General features: G+C 42.6%; 1 protein-coding gene across 1 annotated transcript in view; it reads right to left on the bottom strand.

Annotated features, from left to right (window-relative positions):
- The window catches only part of SV2A (synaptic vesicle glycoprotein 2A), a 57,568-nt gene that overhangs the window by 16,343 nt on the left and 20,993 nt on the right, over positions 1–20,232 (bottom strand). Inside the window, exons 3-7 of the mRNA XM_030187561.1 lie at positions 18,264–18,415; positions 14,060–14,193; positions 13,706–13,795; positions 13,136–13,246; positions 2,741–2,829 (exon numbers count right to left, since the gene is read on the bottom strand). Of these exons, the coding sequence (XP_030043421.1) occupies positions 2,741–2,829; positions 13,136–13,246; positions 13,706–13,795; positions 14,060–14,193; positions 18,264–18,415 (576 nt within the window). The remainder of the gene's footprint in view (positions 1–2,740; positions 2,830–13,135; positions 13,247–13,705; positions 13,796–14,059; positions 14,194–18,263; positions 18,416–20,232) is intronic.

The raw sequence follows: 20,232 nt of genomic DNA, 5'->3' as shown, positions 1-20,232 counted from the left end.
TTTACCAAGTGTCTAGTGGTAATTGGAGCATCGCTAAGCAGACTGGGAGTTCATGTGTTCCCGTATCTTGACAATTGGCTGGTGAAGAGCACCTTGGAGGACAGTGCTCAGGAGTCCATGCGGATAAATATTTGGGTGCTCGAGCTACTAGGGTTCATTTTAAACTATCCCAGGTCCCATCTCCGCCCTGTGCAGTGATTGTTCATATGAGCCCTGCATGACACACAGAGGGTTTGAGCCCACCTCCCGGAGACAAGAGTGAACAATCTTGTCTTGCTCGCGTCCAAGGTTCCTGCCACTCAGTGGGTCACAGCTCAGCAGATGTTGATTATTGGGCCACATGGCTTCCAAAGTGTATGTTACACCCATGACATGTCTTCACATGAGATCGGCTGAAAGGACCCTGGCTTCTCAGTGGTATCAAGTCACAGGGAGTCTAGAAGATGGCACCCAAATGCCCCCAGAGCTTGTACACTCTCTTCAGTGGTGGACAGACTGGATGGACTGTACAGGTCTTTTTCTGCCGTCATTTACTATGTTACTATGTAATTTGACTCTGGGACTTCCATTCCAAATTCCTCAGCCACAAAAACTGCTGACGACGGATGCAACTCTCCTGATGGGGAGCTCATGTAGATGGGTTTAACACTCAAGGCGCTTGGTCCCAGGAAACAAATCTTCAGATCAACTTCCTGGAGCTTCAAGCAATCTGGAACACTCTAAAGGCTTCCAGAGATCGGCTATCTCACCAAATTGTTCTCATCCAAACAGACAATCAGGTTGCAATGTATTACACCAACAAGCAGGGGGGCACTGGATCACGCACTCTGTGTCAGGAGGCCATCCGGATGTGGCATGAGCTCGCCAACATGTTCCTTCGAGCCACTTATCTGACATGTGAAAACAATACCCTGGCTGACAGACTGAGCATGATAATGCAACCTCACGAGTGGTCTCTCAATATGGGCATAGCCTGCAAGATCTTCCGAGCGTGGGGCACCCCCTCGGTGGATCTTTTTGCCATTCAGATCAATTGCAAGGTCCCTCAGTTCTGTTCTAGGCTTCAGGCCCACGACAGACTAGCATCAGATGCCTTCCTACTCAATTGGGGGACATGTCTTCTGTATGCATATCCTCCAATACCTCTAGTGGGAAAAACTTTGTTGAAACTCAAGCAACACCGTGGCATCATGATTCTGGCTGCGGCAGATATGATTCCCTCTTCTTCCAACCCTCATCACTCAGAACAAGAGCTCACTTCTACATCCTAGCCTCCAGTCTGCAACACTGGAGACATAAAACAGAAATGCATTTCCTTTTCTACTGAACACAATACAAAGATATTTGCTATGCACATTTCCAAAAGCTAACATATTCCATTTAAAACATTCAAAATAACATGCTTTGTTTCTACCTTTGTTGTCTGGACATTTTATTTTTGGATCTTGTTGGTTCCAACTTCTCTTTTCTGCTTTCCTGTCTGTCGTCTGCTAATTCTTCTTCAAGCGGCTGCAGTCCATTTGTCTTTTCTCCTCTCTCCTGTCTGTTCCCTGCCTCTGACATATTGATCATTCCTTTTCAGCTCTTTTCTGCCTCTCTCTCACCCTTCTTCTCCTCCTTTTTAATTTTCAAATTTCCATCTTTTTCTTTCACCCACTAGCTCTCCCATTCCCCATGTCACTCCTTCCCCAGCCCTACATTCTCTTTCATATTTAATCTACTTCCCATTACTTGCCTCTCCAGTTTTCCAGTAACACCTCTTCAAGTATCATGCCCACTCTCCTATCCTCACTGTTGCTGGGGGATCTCTTGAAGCTCTTCTCAGTGCTGTTGGTCTCTCTTCAGTCTTTTAGCTCTTTGATCCTATAATTTTGGACTTCTTCCAGATTAAGCTCTCACAAAAGTTTCCACAGTATAATAAGTAAAAGAATGATAATGAAGTAATCAGAGCTGCAAAAAGACCCACATTTCTCTCTCAATGACCCCAAGAAAAGCCTAATGGTTGGAGCAGCAGTCTGAGAACAAGGTAAGCCTGGTTCAAATACCACTTTGGCTGCTTGTGATCTTAGGCTATTCACATAACCCTCCATTGCCTCAGGCTCAAGCTTAGAGCCCTCCAGGGACAGAACAATACCTATTGTACTTGAATATACACTGCTTTGATAGCTTTTGAGCTTGCTAGTGCTTTATAAGAAATTAAAATAAATAAATTATATGCAGAGGCTTCAGTGATAGCATTCTCACTATTGAGGGAATGGACTTCATCCTGATGACACAGGTGTAGTCTTAAAGGACTCCACAGTTCCCTCCATTTCCTTAGACTACAGTTTTAGGACTTGCCCTGCTGTTGATTCTATCTGTGAACATGAGGACCTCTTTTCTTACTTGTGCCAAAGTTCACCTGGCTCTGGAAGACAACCATAGACTGAAGAAAAATTAATAATGGTTAATCTGCCCTCTTGTTCATTAGAGGTCCACTTCCTAAAATAATGTTGCCTTAGCAGGTCAGGGAAGTATTTGCAGTAACCACATTGCTTGGTGCTGTCCCCTCCCATAGCCCCTCACTGTAGAACCAAATAAACATTTTAGTTCCAGCATTGACATTGTTGGACAACTAGGGAAGAATGGATGCATACAACCCTCCTTCAGGTAAACTGAGCAAAGTGACACTTGTCCTACCAGTGTGAAATTGCATCTGATTTGGTGATTATCATAGGTGCAACATCAACGTAATGCCCACCTGAAGGACATGGTGAACCACACAGCCATCATCATAAGGGTAACACGGCGGTACTCTGGAGTGAAACACTGTAGGAAGTTGGCCCAGACCTGTGAATCCACAGTCAGAAACAAACACATCAGGAGTTGTGTCTTCCCAGCAGAAGAACATAGACTGTTATTTACCAAAGCATTTAATATTTCCCCATGCCTGTTCCACACTGGGAGAGTCAGAGATATGACAGCAGGAGACAGGAAGCAAGAAATACAAAGAAAAGGGAAAAATAGATGAGATGTCTAAATGGATTGTAAGAGATAATGCGATACAAGGAAAGTAACTCAGTCTGTAGGAAACAGTTTTCTCTTTCATGTGTTCTGTCTTGTCTGTAGTGTTGTGGGAGTTGATTCTGATGGGAATTCAAAAATTTGTATTTTGGTAGGAAAGGCAAAGCTTTGGATGAGAGCTGGACTGTAAACATGTTGCAAGTAAAGGGCATTTACAGAGTCATTTTGTAATAGTCCACCTAACTTGTATGCCAAGTATGCACCTAAGTTATGCCAATTTTAAAAAGGGAAAGAAGGCACATACTTTTCCTTTGACAATTACCCTACCCAGATGATGTACACATATTTACACTTACTGCTAAGTATCTCAGGATAGTGGAAGGATGTAAACCAGAGTTCTGCAACCCTGTCCTTCATTATCTCATAGCACTCTGGTTTTCAGGATATTCCCAATGAGTATGCATGAGATAGATTTACATAGAGTACAGGCAGCACTTTATTATCTATCTCATACATACTGCAACAGGGTGGACTTCCAAAACAGGGCTGTCGGGAGAACAAATTTCACGGTTATTGGGGGGAATAGATTGTTTGGTTCAGATATAGCTGACCCTCAATTGGATTGGGCTGATATATATAAAGTGCATAAGTATTTGATTAGAATGAAATTTCATTCCAGAGCACTGGTAGAATATTGTCACATGAAACGTATACCCAGAGATTTAAGAATATATAAGGAACCTAGGTTCCTGGATGATAATGAATATGTTAAACAATGGAATGAGTTGATATCTCAGTGCTCATTGGATTTAATGATAATCACTATTAATAAGTTAAATAACATTGGTAAGGAAATCCAAGAGGAATTAACTAATAAGATGCAGATATTAAAACAAAAAATGGTGGAGAGTCAATTCAACCAACAGTATATGGAATATTTACAGAATATGAAGAAATATCAATTAGAAATTAAGGGTCAAAAATAGCAAAGTTTAAGTATGATGAACAGGATTATACAAGAGGATAATTGTTTCTATGGATGGATAGGAATTCTAAAAAAAGTAGAAAAACTAAACGGGTTAATTTCATAAATTCCTCGTGTGATTCATCAGAGGAAAAACATAGAAAGGTGGGGAGCAAGATATATCTCATCCAATTAAAGAATCTCAATTTTTTTTACAAGCCTCAATGACATCACAAATAGTAGGGAGCAATTTGCAACAAATAGGAACAAGGCCCAAGAGACAAGGGAGAATAAAACAATTAAATATCTTTAATATTTCATCCAAATCATTGACTCCCGCACAAGTGTTGCCACTACACAATTCTTTTGCTCCACTACAGCACTGTGATGTTCCTGAAAATAAAACTGAAGCGGAAAAAAAAGAAAAAGCAAGGAAGGGGGAACAAAAATATGAGAAGGTACCCAAAGAGAAAACACCCTCACAAATCACTAAAACCAAAACACATACTAGGAAATGTAGATGGAAAGCAATGACCACAAATGCTCGCAGTCTAAGCAATAAAATTCATGACCTTCAAGCCCTGATTTTGGAGGCTGACTTGGACATAGTTGCAGTCACAGAGACATGGCTCAATGGTTCCCATGAATGGGATATAAACATACCAGGCTATAATCTTTTTAGCAAGGATAGAGAGGGACGTAAAGGTGGAGGAGTAGCTCTGTATGTGAGAAATGATATCGCAGCGACTGAAATGACAGGGAACTGGGGAAAGGAAGAAGCGATATGGATCACCTTAAAAAGAGAGGATAGAATCTTGGTCCACGTGGGTGTTGTCTATAGACCCCCGACACAATTGGAGGAACTAGATAAAGATCTGATCGCTGATATTCAAAAGTTGGGGAAGAAAAGAGAGGTGCTGTTTTTGGGAGATTTTAATCTGCCGGATGTAGATTGGAAGGTTCCGTCTGCAAAATCGGAAAGAAGTAGAGAGATTGTAGATGCTTTCCAAAGTGCTCTGCTCAGACAAATGGTGACGGAACCCACGAGGGAGGGAGTCACGTTGGATCTGGTGCTCACAAATGGGGATAGTGTGTCAAATGTCCGAGTGGCTGCACACCTGGGAAGCAGTGACCATCAAACGGTTTGTTTTGATATAACGGCTCATGTGGATGGCGGCCACTCTAAACTCAAAGTCCTGGATTTCAAGCGAGCTGACTTTAACAAAATGGGAGAATACCTGAGGAAGGAGCTGATGGGCTGGGAGGACATACGAGAAGTGGAAGGACAGTGGTCCAGGCAGGGCCGGTCTTAGCAAGTGCGGGGCCCTATGCAGACCAATTTGGTGGGGCCCCATCATAGCCCCGCCCCCAGCCCAAGCTAAACTTGTACAGAAAAACTGATTGAAATAATAAGCACAATGCTATCATGAACCCCCCCCAGAAATTATTCAGTTCAAGTCCACTACAATTAGTAGTTCCAATTTTCATAACCCCGGGGGGGGGGGGGGGGTCAGAGGTGCGGACACACAATCTCTCCACTGCAAAACACTATACACAAACTTGTGCAAAAACACACTCATAACCTTACCAAATCATAACAGCACTAATTCCAAGGACAGGACGAGCTACAACCTTATGCGTGGAAAGACAGCACTGTAATTACACCAGGCTCTAAAACACCAATACACTACCTCGTGAAAAAAACAAAACAAAAAGGGCTGCAAATGCTACATGCTAGCAGGATACTGCACCTTGATCACGCATGAAAAACACATGACACAACAGATATGAAGGCAAAATAAACTGGAAAGTTACCTCAAGAAGTCATACACAGCATGCAGCAATACTAGAAAAATTGAAACTTACATGCAAAATATCACAGATGCACATTTCCAAAAGCTGACATATTCCAATTAATACATTCTGAATAAAATACTTTTTTCTACCTTTGTTGTCTGATCATTTGTTTTTTTCTATTCGCTTTGGTCCCAGTGTCTTCTGTTTTATGCAGTGTCTTCTTTCCATTTGATATTTTTTCTCTCACCATGTCCACCATCCTCCTGTGTCCTTATGTGTCCTGTCTACCATCTCCATGTGCATCTCCTTCCTTTGTCTTTCCTTCCCTCCATTCCTGCCCAACATTTCTCCTCTCTCCCCTGCCCTCCATGTCCAGCAATTTCTCCTCTCTCCCTGAGCCCTTCCCTCCCATCCATGCTCCTCTCCCCTGCCCCCCCCATCCATGCTCCTCTCCCCTGCCCCCTCCATTCATCATCCCTATCCAGCAATTCCCCTCTCTCCCTGAGCCCCCTCCCATCCATGCTCCTCTCCCCTGCCCCCTCCATTCCATTCATCATCCCTATCCAGCCATTACCCTCTCTCCCTGAGCCCCCTCCCATCCATGCTCCTCTCCCCTGCCCACTCCATTCCATTCATCATCCCTATCCAGCCATTACCCTCTCTCCCTGAGCCCCCTCCCATCCATGCTCCTCTCCCCTACCCCCTCCATTCCATTCATCATCCCTATCCAGCAATTCCCCTCTCTCCCTGAGCCCCCTCCCATCCATGCTCCTCTCCCCTGCCCCCTCCATTCATCATCCCTATCCAGCCATTACCCTCTCTCCCTGAGCCCCCTCCCATCCATGCTTCTCTCCCCTGCCCACTCCATTCCATTCATCATCCCTATCCAGCCATTACCCTCTCTCCCTGAGGCCTGGCATCCATGTCCAGGTCCTCTCTCCCTTATCCTCCCGCTCCCACGTTCAACTGCCTGCCCGCCCTGGCGCCCTCTTTTTCACCCCCCCCCCCCCAACCAAGGATGGCTCTTCGTTTTTTGTTTTTTTTTAAACTTTACCCGCCTCCATCGCCGGAATCCGAGCGTCACTGAAAGCGCTCCTCCTCGCCGGAGTCCCCCCGACGTCTCTAGCAGAACGCAGCAGAACTGGAGCTCTTCCTGATTTGTTCATTCTCAGTGTCCCGCCCTCGAGGGCGGGACACTGAGAATGAACGAATCAGGAAAAGCTCCAGTTCTGCTACAGACGTCGGGGGGACTCGGGAGAGGAGGAGCGCTTTCAGTGATGCTCGGATTCCAGTGAGGCGGCGACGGAGGGTAAAGTTAAAAAGAAAATAAAGATCCTTGCGGCGGGAAGAGGCTGACTGAGGCACGCCGCGCGGGGCCCTATGCGGCCGCCTCGGCTTAAGACCGGCCCTGGGTCCAGGCTAAAAGAAGTAATAAACAGGGCCACAGACCTTTATGTAATGAGAGTAAATAAAAGCAAGAGAAAAAGGAAACCGATATGGTTCTCAAAGCAAGTGGCTGAGAAAATAAAGATTAAAGAGTTAGCGTTCCAGAAATATAGAAAATCTCAAGAGGAGGAACACGGGGAGGAATACCGGATGAAACTGAAAGAAGACAAGAGAGAGGTACGTCTGGCGAAGGCGCATGCGGAAGAACAAATGGCTAGAAATGTAAGGAGGGGAGACAAAAACTTCTTCAGGTATATTAGTGAAAGGAGAAAGGACTATAAAGGGAATTGTGAGACTAAAAGACACAATGAAACGCTATGTAGAAAATGATGAAGAAAAAGCCAATTTGCTTAGATACTTTTGTTCTGTTTTCACTGAAGAAAATCCTGGGGAAGGACCGAGAGGGACTGGCAAAAGTACACCTGAGAATGAGGTGGATAGAGCACCGTTCACAGAAGAGAGTGTGTATCAACAACTTGGAAAGCTAAAGGTGGACAAAGCCATGGGACCGGACGGGATCCACCCCAGAATACTGAGGGAGCTCAGAGAGGTTCTGGCAGGTCCTCTTAAAGACTTGTTTAATAAATCCTTGGAGACGGGAGAGGTTCCGAGGGATTGGAGAATGGCAGAGGTGGTCCCTCTTCACAAAAGTGGGGATAGGGAAGAAGCTGGAAACTACAGGCCGGTAAGCCTCACTTCAGTTATTGGAAAAGTAATGGAAGCCATGCTGAAGGAAAGGATAGTGAATTTCCTGGAAGCCAATAAGTTGCAAGATCCGAGACAACATGGTTTCACCAAAGGGAAATCGTGCCAAACGAATCTCATTGAATTCTTTGACTGGGTGACAGGAGAATTAAATCAAGGACGTGCTATGGACGTAATCTACTTAGATTTCAGCAAGGCTTTTGACACGGTTCCCCACAGGAGGCTCTTGAATAAACTAAACGGCCTGAAGATAGGACCCGAAGTGGTGAACTGGATTAGGAACTGGTTGACGGGCAGACGCCAGAGGGTGGTGGTGAGTGGAGTTCGCTCGGAGGAGGGAAAGGTGAGTAGTGAAGTGCCTCAGGGATCGGTGCTGGGGCCGATTCTGTTCAATATATTTGTGAGTGACATTGCCGAAGGATTACAAGGTAAAGTTTGCCTTTTTGCGGATGACACCAAGATTTCCAACAGAGTGGACACCCCGGAGGGAGTGGAAAACATGAAAAAAGATCTGAAGAAGCTAGAAGAATGGTCTAACATTTGGCAATTAAAATTCAATGCGAAGAAATGCAAAGTGATGCACTTGGGGAGTAGAAATCCAAGGGAGACGTATGTGTTAGGCGGGGAGAGTCTGATAGGCACGGACGGGGAGAGGGATCTTGGGGCGATAGTATCTGAGGACCTGAAGGCGATGAAACAGTGCGACAAGGCGGTGGCCGTAGCTAGAAGATTGCTAGGCTGTATAGAGAGAGGAGTGACCAGCAGAAGAAAGGAGGTTTTAATGCCCCTGTATAAGACGTTGGTGAGGCCCCACCTGGAGTATTGTGTTCAGTTTTGGAGGCCGTATCTTACGAAGGATGTTAAAAAAATGGAAGCGGTGCAAAGAAAAGCTACGAGGATGGTATGGGATTTGCGTTCCAAGACGTATGAAGATAGGCTTGCTGACCTGAACATGTACACCCTGGAGGAAAGGAGGAACAGGGGTGATATGATACAGACGTTCAAATATTTGAAAGGTATTAATCCGCAAACGAATCTTTTCCGGAGATGGGAAGGCGGTAGAACGAGAGGACATGAAATGAGATTGAAGGGGGGCAGACTCAAGAAAGATGTCAGGAAGTATTTTTTCACAGAGAGGGTGGTGGACGCTTGGAATGCCCTCCCGCGGGAGGTGGTGGAGATGAAAACAGTAACGGAGTTCAAACATGCGTGGGATATGCATAAAGGAATCCTGTGCAGAAGAAATGGATCCTCAGAAGCTTAGCTGAAATTGGGTGGCGGAGCAGGTGGGGGGAAGAGGGGTTGGTTGTTGGGAGGCTAGGATAGGGGAGGGCAGACTTATAAGGTCTGTACCAGAGCCGGTGATGGGAGGCGGGACTGGTGGTTGGGAGGAGGGAAATACTGCTGGGCAGACTTATATGGTCTGTGCCCTGAAAAGAACAGGTACAAATTCAAGGTAAGGTATACACATATGAGTTTGTCTTGGGCAGACTGGATGGACCGTGCAGGTCTTTTTCTGCCGTCATCTACTATGTTACTATGACTAAAGTTCAGTGTGATATGTTATCTAGAGGCCTGTCATTTGTACCAACACATTATTATGATTCATTTAGTATGAAACAACATTTGCACAAATTATGATTAAGTAAATATTTTGAACAATTTAATCAAGAAATTGCAGATAATTTCAATACCTGTCAAACTTTTTCTCAGGAATATCATGTGAAATCAACCTAGGTCCCTTCAGGACCCATAGATGCAGTAATAAATACAATATGTTCAAGGTAATTAAAAAAATGGCAGGAAGTTTTAAAAGATTTACAGGAGGATGAGACTATAGTGATATCATGGGCAGATAAGGGAGAGAGTATAGTAGTTCACATTAAGGTCCAATATTTAAAAGAAGCAGAAAAACAATTAGAAAGACAGAGAATTTTATCAGAAGGTGGAAGAGGATCCTACAAAGCAGGTTCAGATAGAAGTGAATATGCTATTATATGAAGCAAATCATCAGAGCATTATAAATAGTAAAGAATATAAATATCTTAAAAGAAACAATTTCCAGTTGTTCCTCAATTATATTTTGTGCCAAAAAATGCTTAAAAATGTAAAGGAGCCCCTAGGATGTCCAATTGTGAATGGAAAAGTATCTTGACTTGAGCCCTTGTCCCAGTTCTTAGATTTTCACATAAGATCAGAGGTAGCGAAAATTTCATCATGTGATAAGGACTCAACACAGTTGTTGCAGATCCTACAAACTATCAGGATTGAGGAAGAGCATTCAGTAACTTTAGTCACTCTTGATGTGAATGCATTGTATACTCACATTCCCCAGAAGTAGGCTTTATCCATGTTAGCACGGTTATTAAATACAATGGAAATATCAGGCCCATTGATGGACTTCTTGAATCAAATAGCCAAATTGGTTATCACTAAAAATTATTTTGTTTTTGATCATGAATATTATTTTCAAACTCAAGGGGTTTGCAATGGGGGCCACAGTAGCTCCAACAATTGCATGCTTCTACGTGGGTCAGTTTGAGCAGATGCATGTATACAATAGTAAATTCTCTCCTTATATTTTAGGGTGGAAACACTTTATAGAAGATGTACTTATTATATGGAGAGGGGAAGAGGAAGAATTGAAGGAGTTTCTTCAATATCTTAATCAGTGTGATCAAAATATTACCTTTACTTCACAGATAGGTAGGAGGGGCTCAAGTAGAGTTTTTGGATGTATATATAAAATATGAAAATGGAGAATTTTTGACAAAAGCTTACCGTAAACCTACAGATAGGAATACAATACTTCATTATATAAGCTATCATCCTAGTCCATTAAAACATAATATACTGGTAGGTCAATTTTTAAGAATTAGGCACCTACGTTCTCAGAAACAAGATTTTTGTAGTCAAGCTCAAGAAATAAGCAATAGATTTGTACAAAGGGGATATTCATGAACAGTAATCCATAAGGTGATGAAAAGGGCATATAATGCTCATAGATCTTGGTTGATTCAGCCCCCAAGAGAAATCAGATTCTGAAGACAGAATGACCTGCATTTTACTATTTGTACCCCTTACAAATCAGATAAAACAAATTATCTGTAAATATTGGCCAATATTAAGGCAACATAAAAGATTTCAAGCTATGCCAAGGTTTGCATACACTAGGGGACCAAATTTGGGAGAAACATTAAAGAAAAAGTAAAATACTGGGAAGGGATACCACTCTAAATGTGCAGGATGTACATATTGTCAATATGCTTTAGTAACCACCAGTATCCAAATACCAAATCAAACAAAAGAAAAAATTTTTTTTATTTGAGGTCCCAAACAAATTGTGAGTCCTCGTTTGTTATCTATGCTATTAAATGTCTGTATAACCTATGGTATATTGGTCAAGCTATAAAGAAAATGAAACATCGTTTAGCTCAATATTTGATTATAAAAGATGAAAGCGCCTCTGGTAGCTCATTGGGTAGAGGCTAAGCATTCTCTTAGTCAGGTGAGGTTTGTGGTCTTGATGCAATATAATGTAGATGTGGAAAGGGATATTTTGCAAAGTATGTTTAATAAGTAACAAAGGTTAATATATGACTGGATAATGGTGGCCTCGTTGGGCCTAAATAAAGTAGAATGGCTGGGAGTAATCACGTGACAGTATCTACCTGTGTTCATAAGAGGAGAGAGCTAATGCGCATGCACAGACGACTCAAGAAGACAGACGCCATTTTTCTCCTGGCACCGGGAAACCCATACTGTTTAGACAATTGGTAAGAAAAGTGCAATTGTTCTCAGGCATGTTAAATATTTGGTAGAATAATGAAGAGGACACTTGGGAGGAGAGGGTATAAGTGTCTCATGATGTTAATCTACATTTTTTAGTTGAACCCCTGACGACGCTTTTGTGAAACACAATTACTGTGTCGGGCTTCATAGAGAGAAGAGAAACTGATAAGAATATTGAAGTTGGTGCGGTTAAGTGAAATTATGATGAATGTCTCAACATAAGTGAAGGAGCTTTAAGGAGCCCATGTATGACATTCTAACATTGAGATAACACACTCTCAGCAGCTGGAGTTTGTGATGAGAAGCTGTGTAAATATATAGCATGGGAATTGTTGGTAAAGAACATTAATAGGAAGAGGAATTGTGGATAACAATCTTTTATATGGACAAATTAGGTGAAAATTTTTAGGGAATTGTCTAAGCTCCGATGAGTTTGTGTCATGAAAATTGAGTGTAAAATCTCAGAGGATAGAGGGATTGTATTATTTTTCAAAAAATTCTTTTTGATTTTAAGTGTGATTGAGAGGAGTGCATGATCATAACATAACATAGTAACATAGTAGATGACGGCAGAAAAAGACCTGCATGGTCCATCCAGTCTGCCCAACAGGATAAACTCATATGTGTATACCTTACCTTGATTTGTACCTGCCTTTTTCAGGGCACAGACCGTACAAGTCTGCCCAGCAGTATTTTCCGCCTCCCAACCACCAGTCCCACCTCCCATCACCGGCTCTGGCACAGACCGTATAAGTCTGCCCTCCACTATCCTCGCCTCCCAACCACCAACCCCTCTTCCCCCACCTGCTCCGCCATCCAATTTCGGCTAAGCTTCTGAGGATCCATTCCTACTGCACAGGATTCCTTTATGCATATCCCACGCATGTTTGAATTCCGTTACCGTTTTCATCTCCACCACCTCCCGCGGGAGGGCATTCCAAGCATCCACCACCCTCTCTGTGAAAAAATACTTCCTGACATCTTTCCTGAGTCTGCCCCCTTCAATCTCATTTCATGTCCTCTCGTTCTACCGCCTTCCCATCTCCGGAAAAGATTTGTTTGCGGATTAATACCTTTCAAGTATTTGAATGTCTGTATCATATCACCCCTGGTCCTCCTTTCCTCCAGGGTGTACATGTTCAGGTCAGCAAGTCTCTGCTCATACGTCTTGATCAGATTGTGAGAAGTTGTTTTATATGTTTAGAGAATTGATTAATAAAGTGAAATTTGCAAAGATAACACCACAAAGAGTTACTATTTAGTGATATAAAGCATGTAACTAGGAGAAAGGATTTACTCAGTTGATGTTAATATATGCATATTCATTGGAGATATCCTGAAAACCAAACTGACTGAGGAGAAGATTGAAAAGCCCTTATCAAAAGTACACCCTATGTATGTGTCATATTAGAATAAAAAGACAGTTACCTGCTGAGAGAGGTTCAACAAGCGAATGACCCAGCGCCGATACCAGGTGCCAGTGTCCAGCTGGATCTCAATCAGCTCATCCTCCTGTTTTATTGTCTTTATCTGTGTCACCTGATGGAAGTAGGAGATTTAGCAGGCTTAAGAAATGCCCTCTTCACTTCTGTTTAAGCTCTACTCTCAGTTGAAGGTTGCTCCTGTCCCACCCTTACTTCCTTTGATCCCCCAGTGTTTCAGCAGAGAAGAAATGCCAGACTATGGAGTCTTCGTGTGTAACCTGGGGATTTTTATTCCTCCATTTTCTGCCTTCTTCTGTTGCCACCTTCTCCAGAGGAAGTACTCTGTGGCATCCAGGGAAAAGGAAGCAGATGCCTTTAAAGCATACCCAAATTTAATGACCTGTTCATTCCTACAAGGAACTGTGACCAGCAAGTGAGGTTTGGAACACCTCTTCCTGACATAAAGGATCTCAACTGAGTGGAGAACTGATCATTCCTAAAATGTAAGCTCTGAGGTTAAACATGTAGCAACATTTATGAGTGATAACATAGAGCGAAGGTGTCAGGTTCTTACAGAGAATACTCGTTCTGGGTGACCTTTAGCCCTCATATTGGTGTCATGTACTTGTTTCAGAACCATCCAGGCCTCATCATGTTTTCCATTCTGGAGAAAAATCAAAGCAGAATAGGTCAGACACCAGAACTGAGACATACTGGCATATTAAAGGCACCAAGCAGCCAAGAAGCTCCATAAACCCCTTATAGTGTCTTCTTGTAATTGTGAAATGGTGCAATAATTCTGCCATCTCTTTTTTCCATGAGAAGCCCAGAATACAATTTACTATATTCCCAGATCTGTGAGAGACTCAGAATTCTATGAGTTCATTCTGCTCCTATCTCTCTGATACCCAGAATGCAGTGGCTTTACCTCCAGAAAGAAGCGGGGACTCTCAGGCATGGAAGTTAGAGCTCCAATGGCAAAGACAGAGGGGAAAGCACAGACCAGCACAAAGACCCGCCAACTATGGAACTGATATGCAGAGCCCATCTGAAAACTCCAGCCTGGGAGTTAGAAAAGGAAGAAATATATATATATATATATATATACACACGCACACATATATATCTATCTATATCTATCTATAGAGAGTGCATGCTCATATAGAAACATTGGGCAGTACTGAAAAAACATGAACAATTGATATGCAATACTATTTTTTTCAACCTGACAGTTTCACAGTCACAATTTGAGTTGAGATCTGTCATCATGAGCTTTTACTGGCAAGTACCTGGGAATTTCTCCCCTTCCCCCACCCCCAACATAGCTCCTGTCATCATTGTAGTGATGGTCCTGAACCAGGGGCAATGAACCAGAGTTCCTTTTGTGATCCTGCAATCATGGACTCTAACTTGACCACTAGTTGATACCCCTCAACAATGACCACAATTTCTTCTCTTGAACCCTCCCCTCCCCCTCCATGGGCTATGAATGCTGCCTTTACAATATCCTTATCCAAATCAGGGAGCAGAAGACCTAACTCAGGTAACCAGAATCCTTCTACACTGCAGTGCATTGTCACCAAGCCAATGGGCTGTCCTGTCCCAATTTGCAATGTATTTTAATGTTCCCAAACTGAATAGCTTAGAATACGAAGAGAACATTGTATGAAAAGGCACTATTCATAAAAATAAGAAGTCTTGTAATGTTACAAATACTGTGCTTTAAATGGCCATCTTTTTTTTCAACATATTATCTTCAGCATGGCTATGTGATTAGTGTAGTGATTCTGCAATGGCCAGAGTTGGATTAAGGCATAGGCAAACTAGGCATGTGCTTCATGCCCAAATGTTTAGGGGGGGGAGCCCTATCAGATATGCTGAGGACTCTTGGATTGTCAATTCTCTGGAATTGTTTAAGATTCTACAAATTTGTAGATTGCTAGGCTCAAAGTCAGAATGATGTCTAAAGTGTCTGGATATTTTTCACAGTTTAACCCTCTGTAGCTCTCCAATCCTACCCCCTTCTGGTGCAGAGACTGTGGCAGGATCCAGCCAATAGGGAGGCTTCTAGTCACAGGAAGGAGGGGCTGAGCTGCAAAGGCTGGAGCAAGTAGAGGTTGATTAGAGGTGCCAATTCTGCGTTATCTCCATGGAATTGGGCGGGTACCGCAGTTTTTTTGAAGGCCACTGGTCACGGGACATTGGGCAGTTTTTACCTCCATGGGCGCAGATTGGGCGCAGTTTTCCTGCAGTGACTTCTATTCATCCAGTTGGACCAATAGAAGCCCTGCAGAGGCGGGCTCCAGGCTTCTTTTAAATGCCTGTAGTCTGCCACTGTGCCACCGTGGGACCAGACCAGAGGTTTTCAAAAACTAACCTCCTTGCTCCTCTTTCCAGCATGTCTAATCATAGGGCAGTTATTGTCCTTGTAAGGTTATGAATCTCGATCACTTAATTTAAAACAAAGGACAAATGTAGAACAAGGAGGTTAGATTGAAAAGGAAGGCAATGGTCTGGATCAGCATGTCCACCAGGATTGGCCAATTGTCCCTTGATGGGCTAGGGGATGGATGGATATCCTGACAGATCTGATTTGCCCTGAGTCCGGCTTAGCCCAGTGGCCATTTTGTACTGCTGCCGCTGCAGCACGCACCGCCAGTGGAGTGCTGCTGGCCCCCAACAGCAGTTCCGCTCTTCCACGTGGCCTGCCGGCTGGAGGAGAAGGAGGAGGCAAGGGGCAGCCTGTTGGCTGGAGGAGGCAAGAATCCAGGGGCAGGACTCCAGAGGAGGCAGAAGAAAGTGTGAGTCAGTCACTGGGGAGGGGGAGGGATGGAGCGGAGCCATGATGAGCTCCTGCAATCACGTTGTGCTTTATTGGTTCCATTTTTATTTAATATTGCTTATATTTTCAAACTTGCTGGCTTGTGCAGCATACAGTTGTACACAGAGGACGTATAGTAGTAGAGTAGTAATTTGTTATAAATTGTTATCAGTGTGGCATTTGGATGGGGGGTGTTTATAGGGACACCCTAGCACGTGTTGTATCTTGCAGAGATTTTTTTTCTCCTGGTAAAGGGCCACTAAAACAGACAAGTTATAAGAATCAGGTGCTCAACATTCAGAGTTTCTATCTATTTATTTATTTACTTATTTACAACATTTATAGCCCACATTAAACATGATTAAGGTTGAAACCTGGGGGAGAACTAACATTTTTTTTCCTGTGCCTGGATGGATTATGAATTTGTGCTAATTATAATGGTGCTGCAGATTATGATTATGATGATTGTGGTTACTTTATTAATACTCATATTGACCTAATTGATATTCATATTTACCTGATTAATATTTATATTAATATTGGGCTATATTTGGGCTGCTTTTGGGCTAGAAAACATTTCGCCATCAGGCAGCACTGAGGTTGATCACTGTATGGGGTTTTGGAGAGAGCTGTAGAACCAGTGAGTATTGTGGAGAATGGGATTGTTGAAAAGGAATAGGAATTTAAGAAGACTGGGAGAAAGTGTGAAGTGTCTAATGCAGGCTAAGGAAAAGAACTGGCAGCTGGTGCAAGAACTTTGCATGTTGGTGTGGAGGTGGGACACTGTCTGAGAGAGTGCATACATTTGTGTATGGTTTCTGTGAGATACAAATACAGTCTCCCTTTCAAAATGTGTACATAAGTATTGCCATACTGGGACAGCATGAAGGTCCATCAAGCCCAGCATCCTGTTTCCAATCCAGGTCACAAGTACCTGGCAAGATCCCAAAGCAGTACAATACATTTTATGCTGCTTATTATAGAAATAAGCAGTGGATTTTCCCCAAGTCCATTTTAATAATGGTCTATGAACTTTTCCTTTAGGAAGCCATCCAAACTATTTTAAACCCCACTAAGCTAACTGCTTTTACTACTTTCTCTGGCAACAAATTCCAGAGTTTAATTACACATTGAGTGAAGAAATATTTTCTCCGATTCATCTTAAATTTACTACTTTGTAGCTTCATTGCGTGCCCCCGAGTCCTAGTATTTTTGGAAAGAGTAAACAAGCGATTCATGTCTACCTGTTCCACTCCACTCATTATTTTATAGACCTCTTATCTCCCCTCAGTCGTCTTTTCTCAAGCTGAAGAGCCCTACCGCTTTAGCGTTTTCTCATAGGGAAGTCATCCCATCCACTTTATCATTTCCATCGTCCCTTTGAAAATGTTCCTTTTGGAAGTCCACTGTTACAAATGTACACATCCTAAATGAAAGGAAGTTTTTAGCCGAGGAAATTTACCCAGCTAGCTACTAAGTTTCCTGGGCACATTCCTTTGTACACTGACTGTCCTAATACTGTAATATCTGTCTATATCCTGTTATAAACACCAAAGAAAGTGACATTTTTTTTATTTTGCTGCTTCCATTTGTGAAATTTTTCTCATATGTAAACATTGTAAATATATACCTCAGGCACATTGTCCCTTGGCACCTCTGATTTGTACCACAGGCAATGGAGGGTAAAAATGACTTGCACAACTTCTTTGGTTCTTGGCTCACTGCTGCAGAGATGTCAAATTACCCAGCTCCAGGAGGCAGACTTTCTGGCCAATCCAGTAGTTGAACTTACATCCCAATTCAGCCAATATGGATGGAGCCACCAGTCCTTGACACTACCAAGTTAAATCAGTATTTCATGTCTCATAGTAGGCTGTGGCGTAGTAGGGTTGCAGAAATCCAGGACTAGTTCAGAAATTCACCCCTGGAACTGGGTAACTTGGCAACTTTCCAACTCTAACCATTAAGCCTCTCCATTTGAGGCATGTGCTTGCAGGGTCCTCCTGCTCACTCACAAAGTATTACTGCCATCACGCCCACAGATAGGCTCTGCACTTTCCTTGTTACTTCTGGAGAAGTGAAATGTTGGGGGGGAGGGGGAAAGAGTGACAAAAAAAGTAAATTGGGGGGAGGGGGGAGGGAAAATCCTGGTAGGGGGGCCCACAAATATATGTTTGCCTAGGGGCCTATATGGTATTAATCCAGCCTTGGCAATGGCTCTTGCAAAGCTACATGTTTCTGCGGAAGGTTAGATAGATTCATCATTCCACCCATGAAAAGATGGAGAAAGGTATTAATCCATTTCTCTTACCATAGTGAGGAATAATGGCCCAAGCCATAGCAGACGCGTAGATCCCGCCAATCATCCAGAACATGCAGAGCCAACTCAGATGTTCTCCCCTCTTCTCTTGGGCCAGGAACTCAGAGAAGTAGGAAAAGACAATAGGGATGGAGCCACCAATGCTAGAAAGAGACCAAATTTTAATACACTCAAAATTGTTGCAGCAACAAAGTTAATGAAGGGTTGTCTTAGGGATAAGGAATTTCTCTGCTGATGCCTTGATATTTGGCATTGTGTCAGTATATAAAAAGTTAGACTTACCACCCTTTGCCTGGAATCCATGTTTTCACCAACAGATAACATTATTCTGTTGTAGATATCAATAAATCTAAATCACATTTCTATCCTCCCATACTGTAATAGAATCTCATTCACTCCTTCCATCACTGACCTCACACACTACAATGGAGTCTCACTCCAGGTTTAGGGATCAATTAGGAAGAACGAAACGCAGAGGGAAACTGTTTGAATGGTTCTGGAGAAAATCATGGAAGAGCAAAGACAAAATAAATTGTAAATTTCATCTTAGGGATCACAAGTCTGAACTTAACAAAGAATACCTATTTCTCAGGCTCCTTTTGTTAGCTCGAGATCACCCAAAGGAGTTGTTCAAAATAATGATGGGTCTTCTATCTAAACAAGTGTCTTATGTAAAATGACATGACTACATATAGAATGAGTGGAAAATGTTACTATGTCCTTTATAGAAAAGATTAGTCAGATTCACAATGAGTTCAATTCTGTGAGTACATCTGAATCAATTGTTCAAGTAACATGCCTAAAATCTCAAATCTTAGGGACCCTTTTACAAAGCTGCAGCAAAAAGTGGCCTTCGCGCACCAAGGCCATTTTTACCGAAGGGGTAAAATGGACAAATTTCAGATTTTTCCATTAATGGTCATACGCTAATTTTCCCATTAGTGTGTGGTCATTAGCATGTGATCCCCTACCACCACCTATTTTGTATGTGGTAGGGACTCGCGTGCTAAATCTGTGCTAATCAGTTAGCACGCAGCAATGCTGGTGTGCTAACCGATTTGCATAGACACACCCTCTCTCTCCCCCCCCCCCCCCCCCCCAGACAATTCTTCTCCATGAAAAGATAGTTTAATGCACGGTTTGCATGCACATATGCAAAAATGACAACAGGACATCTCAGCGCACCCCATGGTACGTCAATTTAAGCTGCAGTAATCACAAAGGAGGACCCCTTAAATTCTTTTCAGCATGTGGATTTAAAAGACATAAACATCATTATGGTATATGCTAAACCAAAAACCTGTCCACTTGATCCTTATACTTCATGGCTATTGAAATCAGCAAAGAACAATTTGGTTGAAACTTTGAGAAACTAGTGAATCATCACTCAAGCCTGTATGCCCAGAGTATTGAAAAACAATGGTGGTCCCCTAACTAACTAAGGGGTCCTTTCACTAAAGCTTATTGCATGCTAGTGGAATTAATATGCACTCAATTCTGTGCGTCCTATCTTATACCTTTGGGCCATGTGGCACTTAATGCACTTTAATGTCCATTAGCACCCTTAAGTAGCTATTTACAACCCTCATTAGACCCAAAAATTCATGACAGATACAGACTGGTGTGCAGCCTCTCTTTTCAGGGTTCAAGGTCATACATTTCATATACCGCCTTTCTGTGGTACAACCAAAGCAGTATACATATTATATACAGATACTTTTGCTGTCCCCAGTGGTCTTTTCTGAAGGAAAAATAATTGCAAATGTAATTGCTTTTTAAATGAAAATTTGTAGTTCAATATAATATGTGACAACTAAAATCGGAGAGCCAAAATGTTGAGAATGGGTGATTTTCATGTCATTGGTCCATAAGCAGTCTGAAAAAGTGACATGCTTGAACTCCTGTAGCTTTTAGATTTTTTCACATAAAAGAATGGGGTTAGCCGGTGGTGGGAGGCAGG

This window comes from Microcaecilia unicolor, chromosome 14, assembly GCF_901765095.1.
Source record: "Microcaecilia unicolor chromosome 14, aMicUni1.1, whole genome shotgun sequence".
NCBI lineage: Eukaryota > Metazoa > Chordata > Amphibia > Gymnophiona > Siphonopidae > Microcaecilia > Microcaecilia unicolor.
This window is presented reverse-complemented; position numbering and strand designations above follow the sequence as displayed.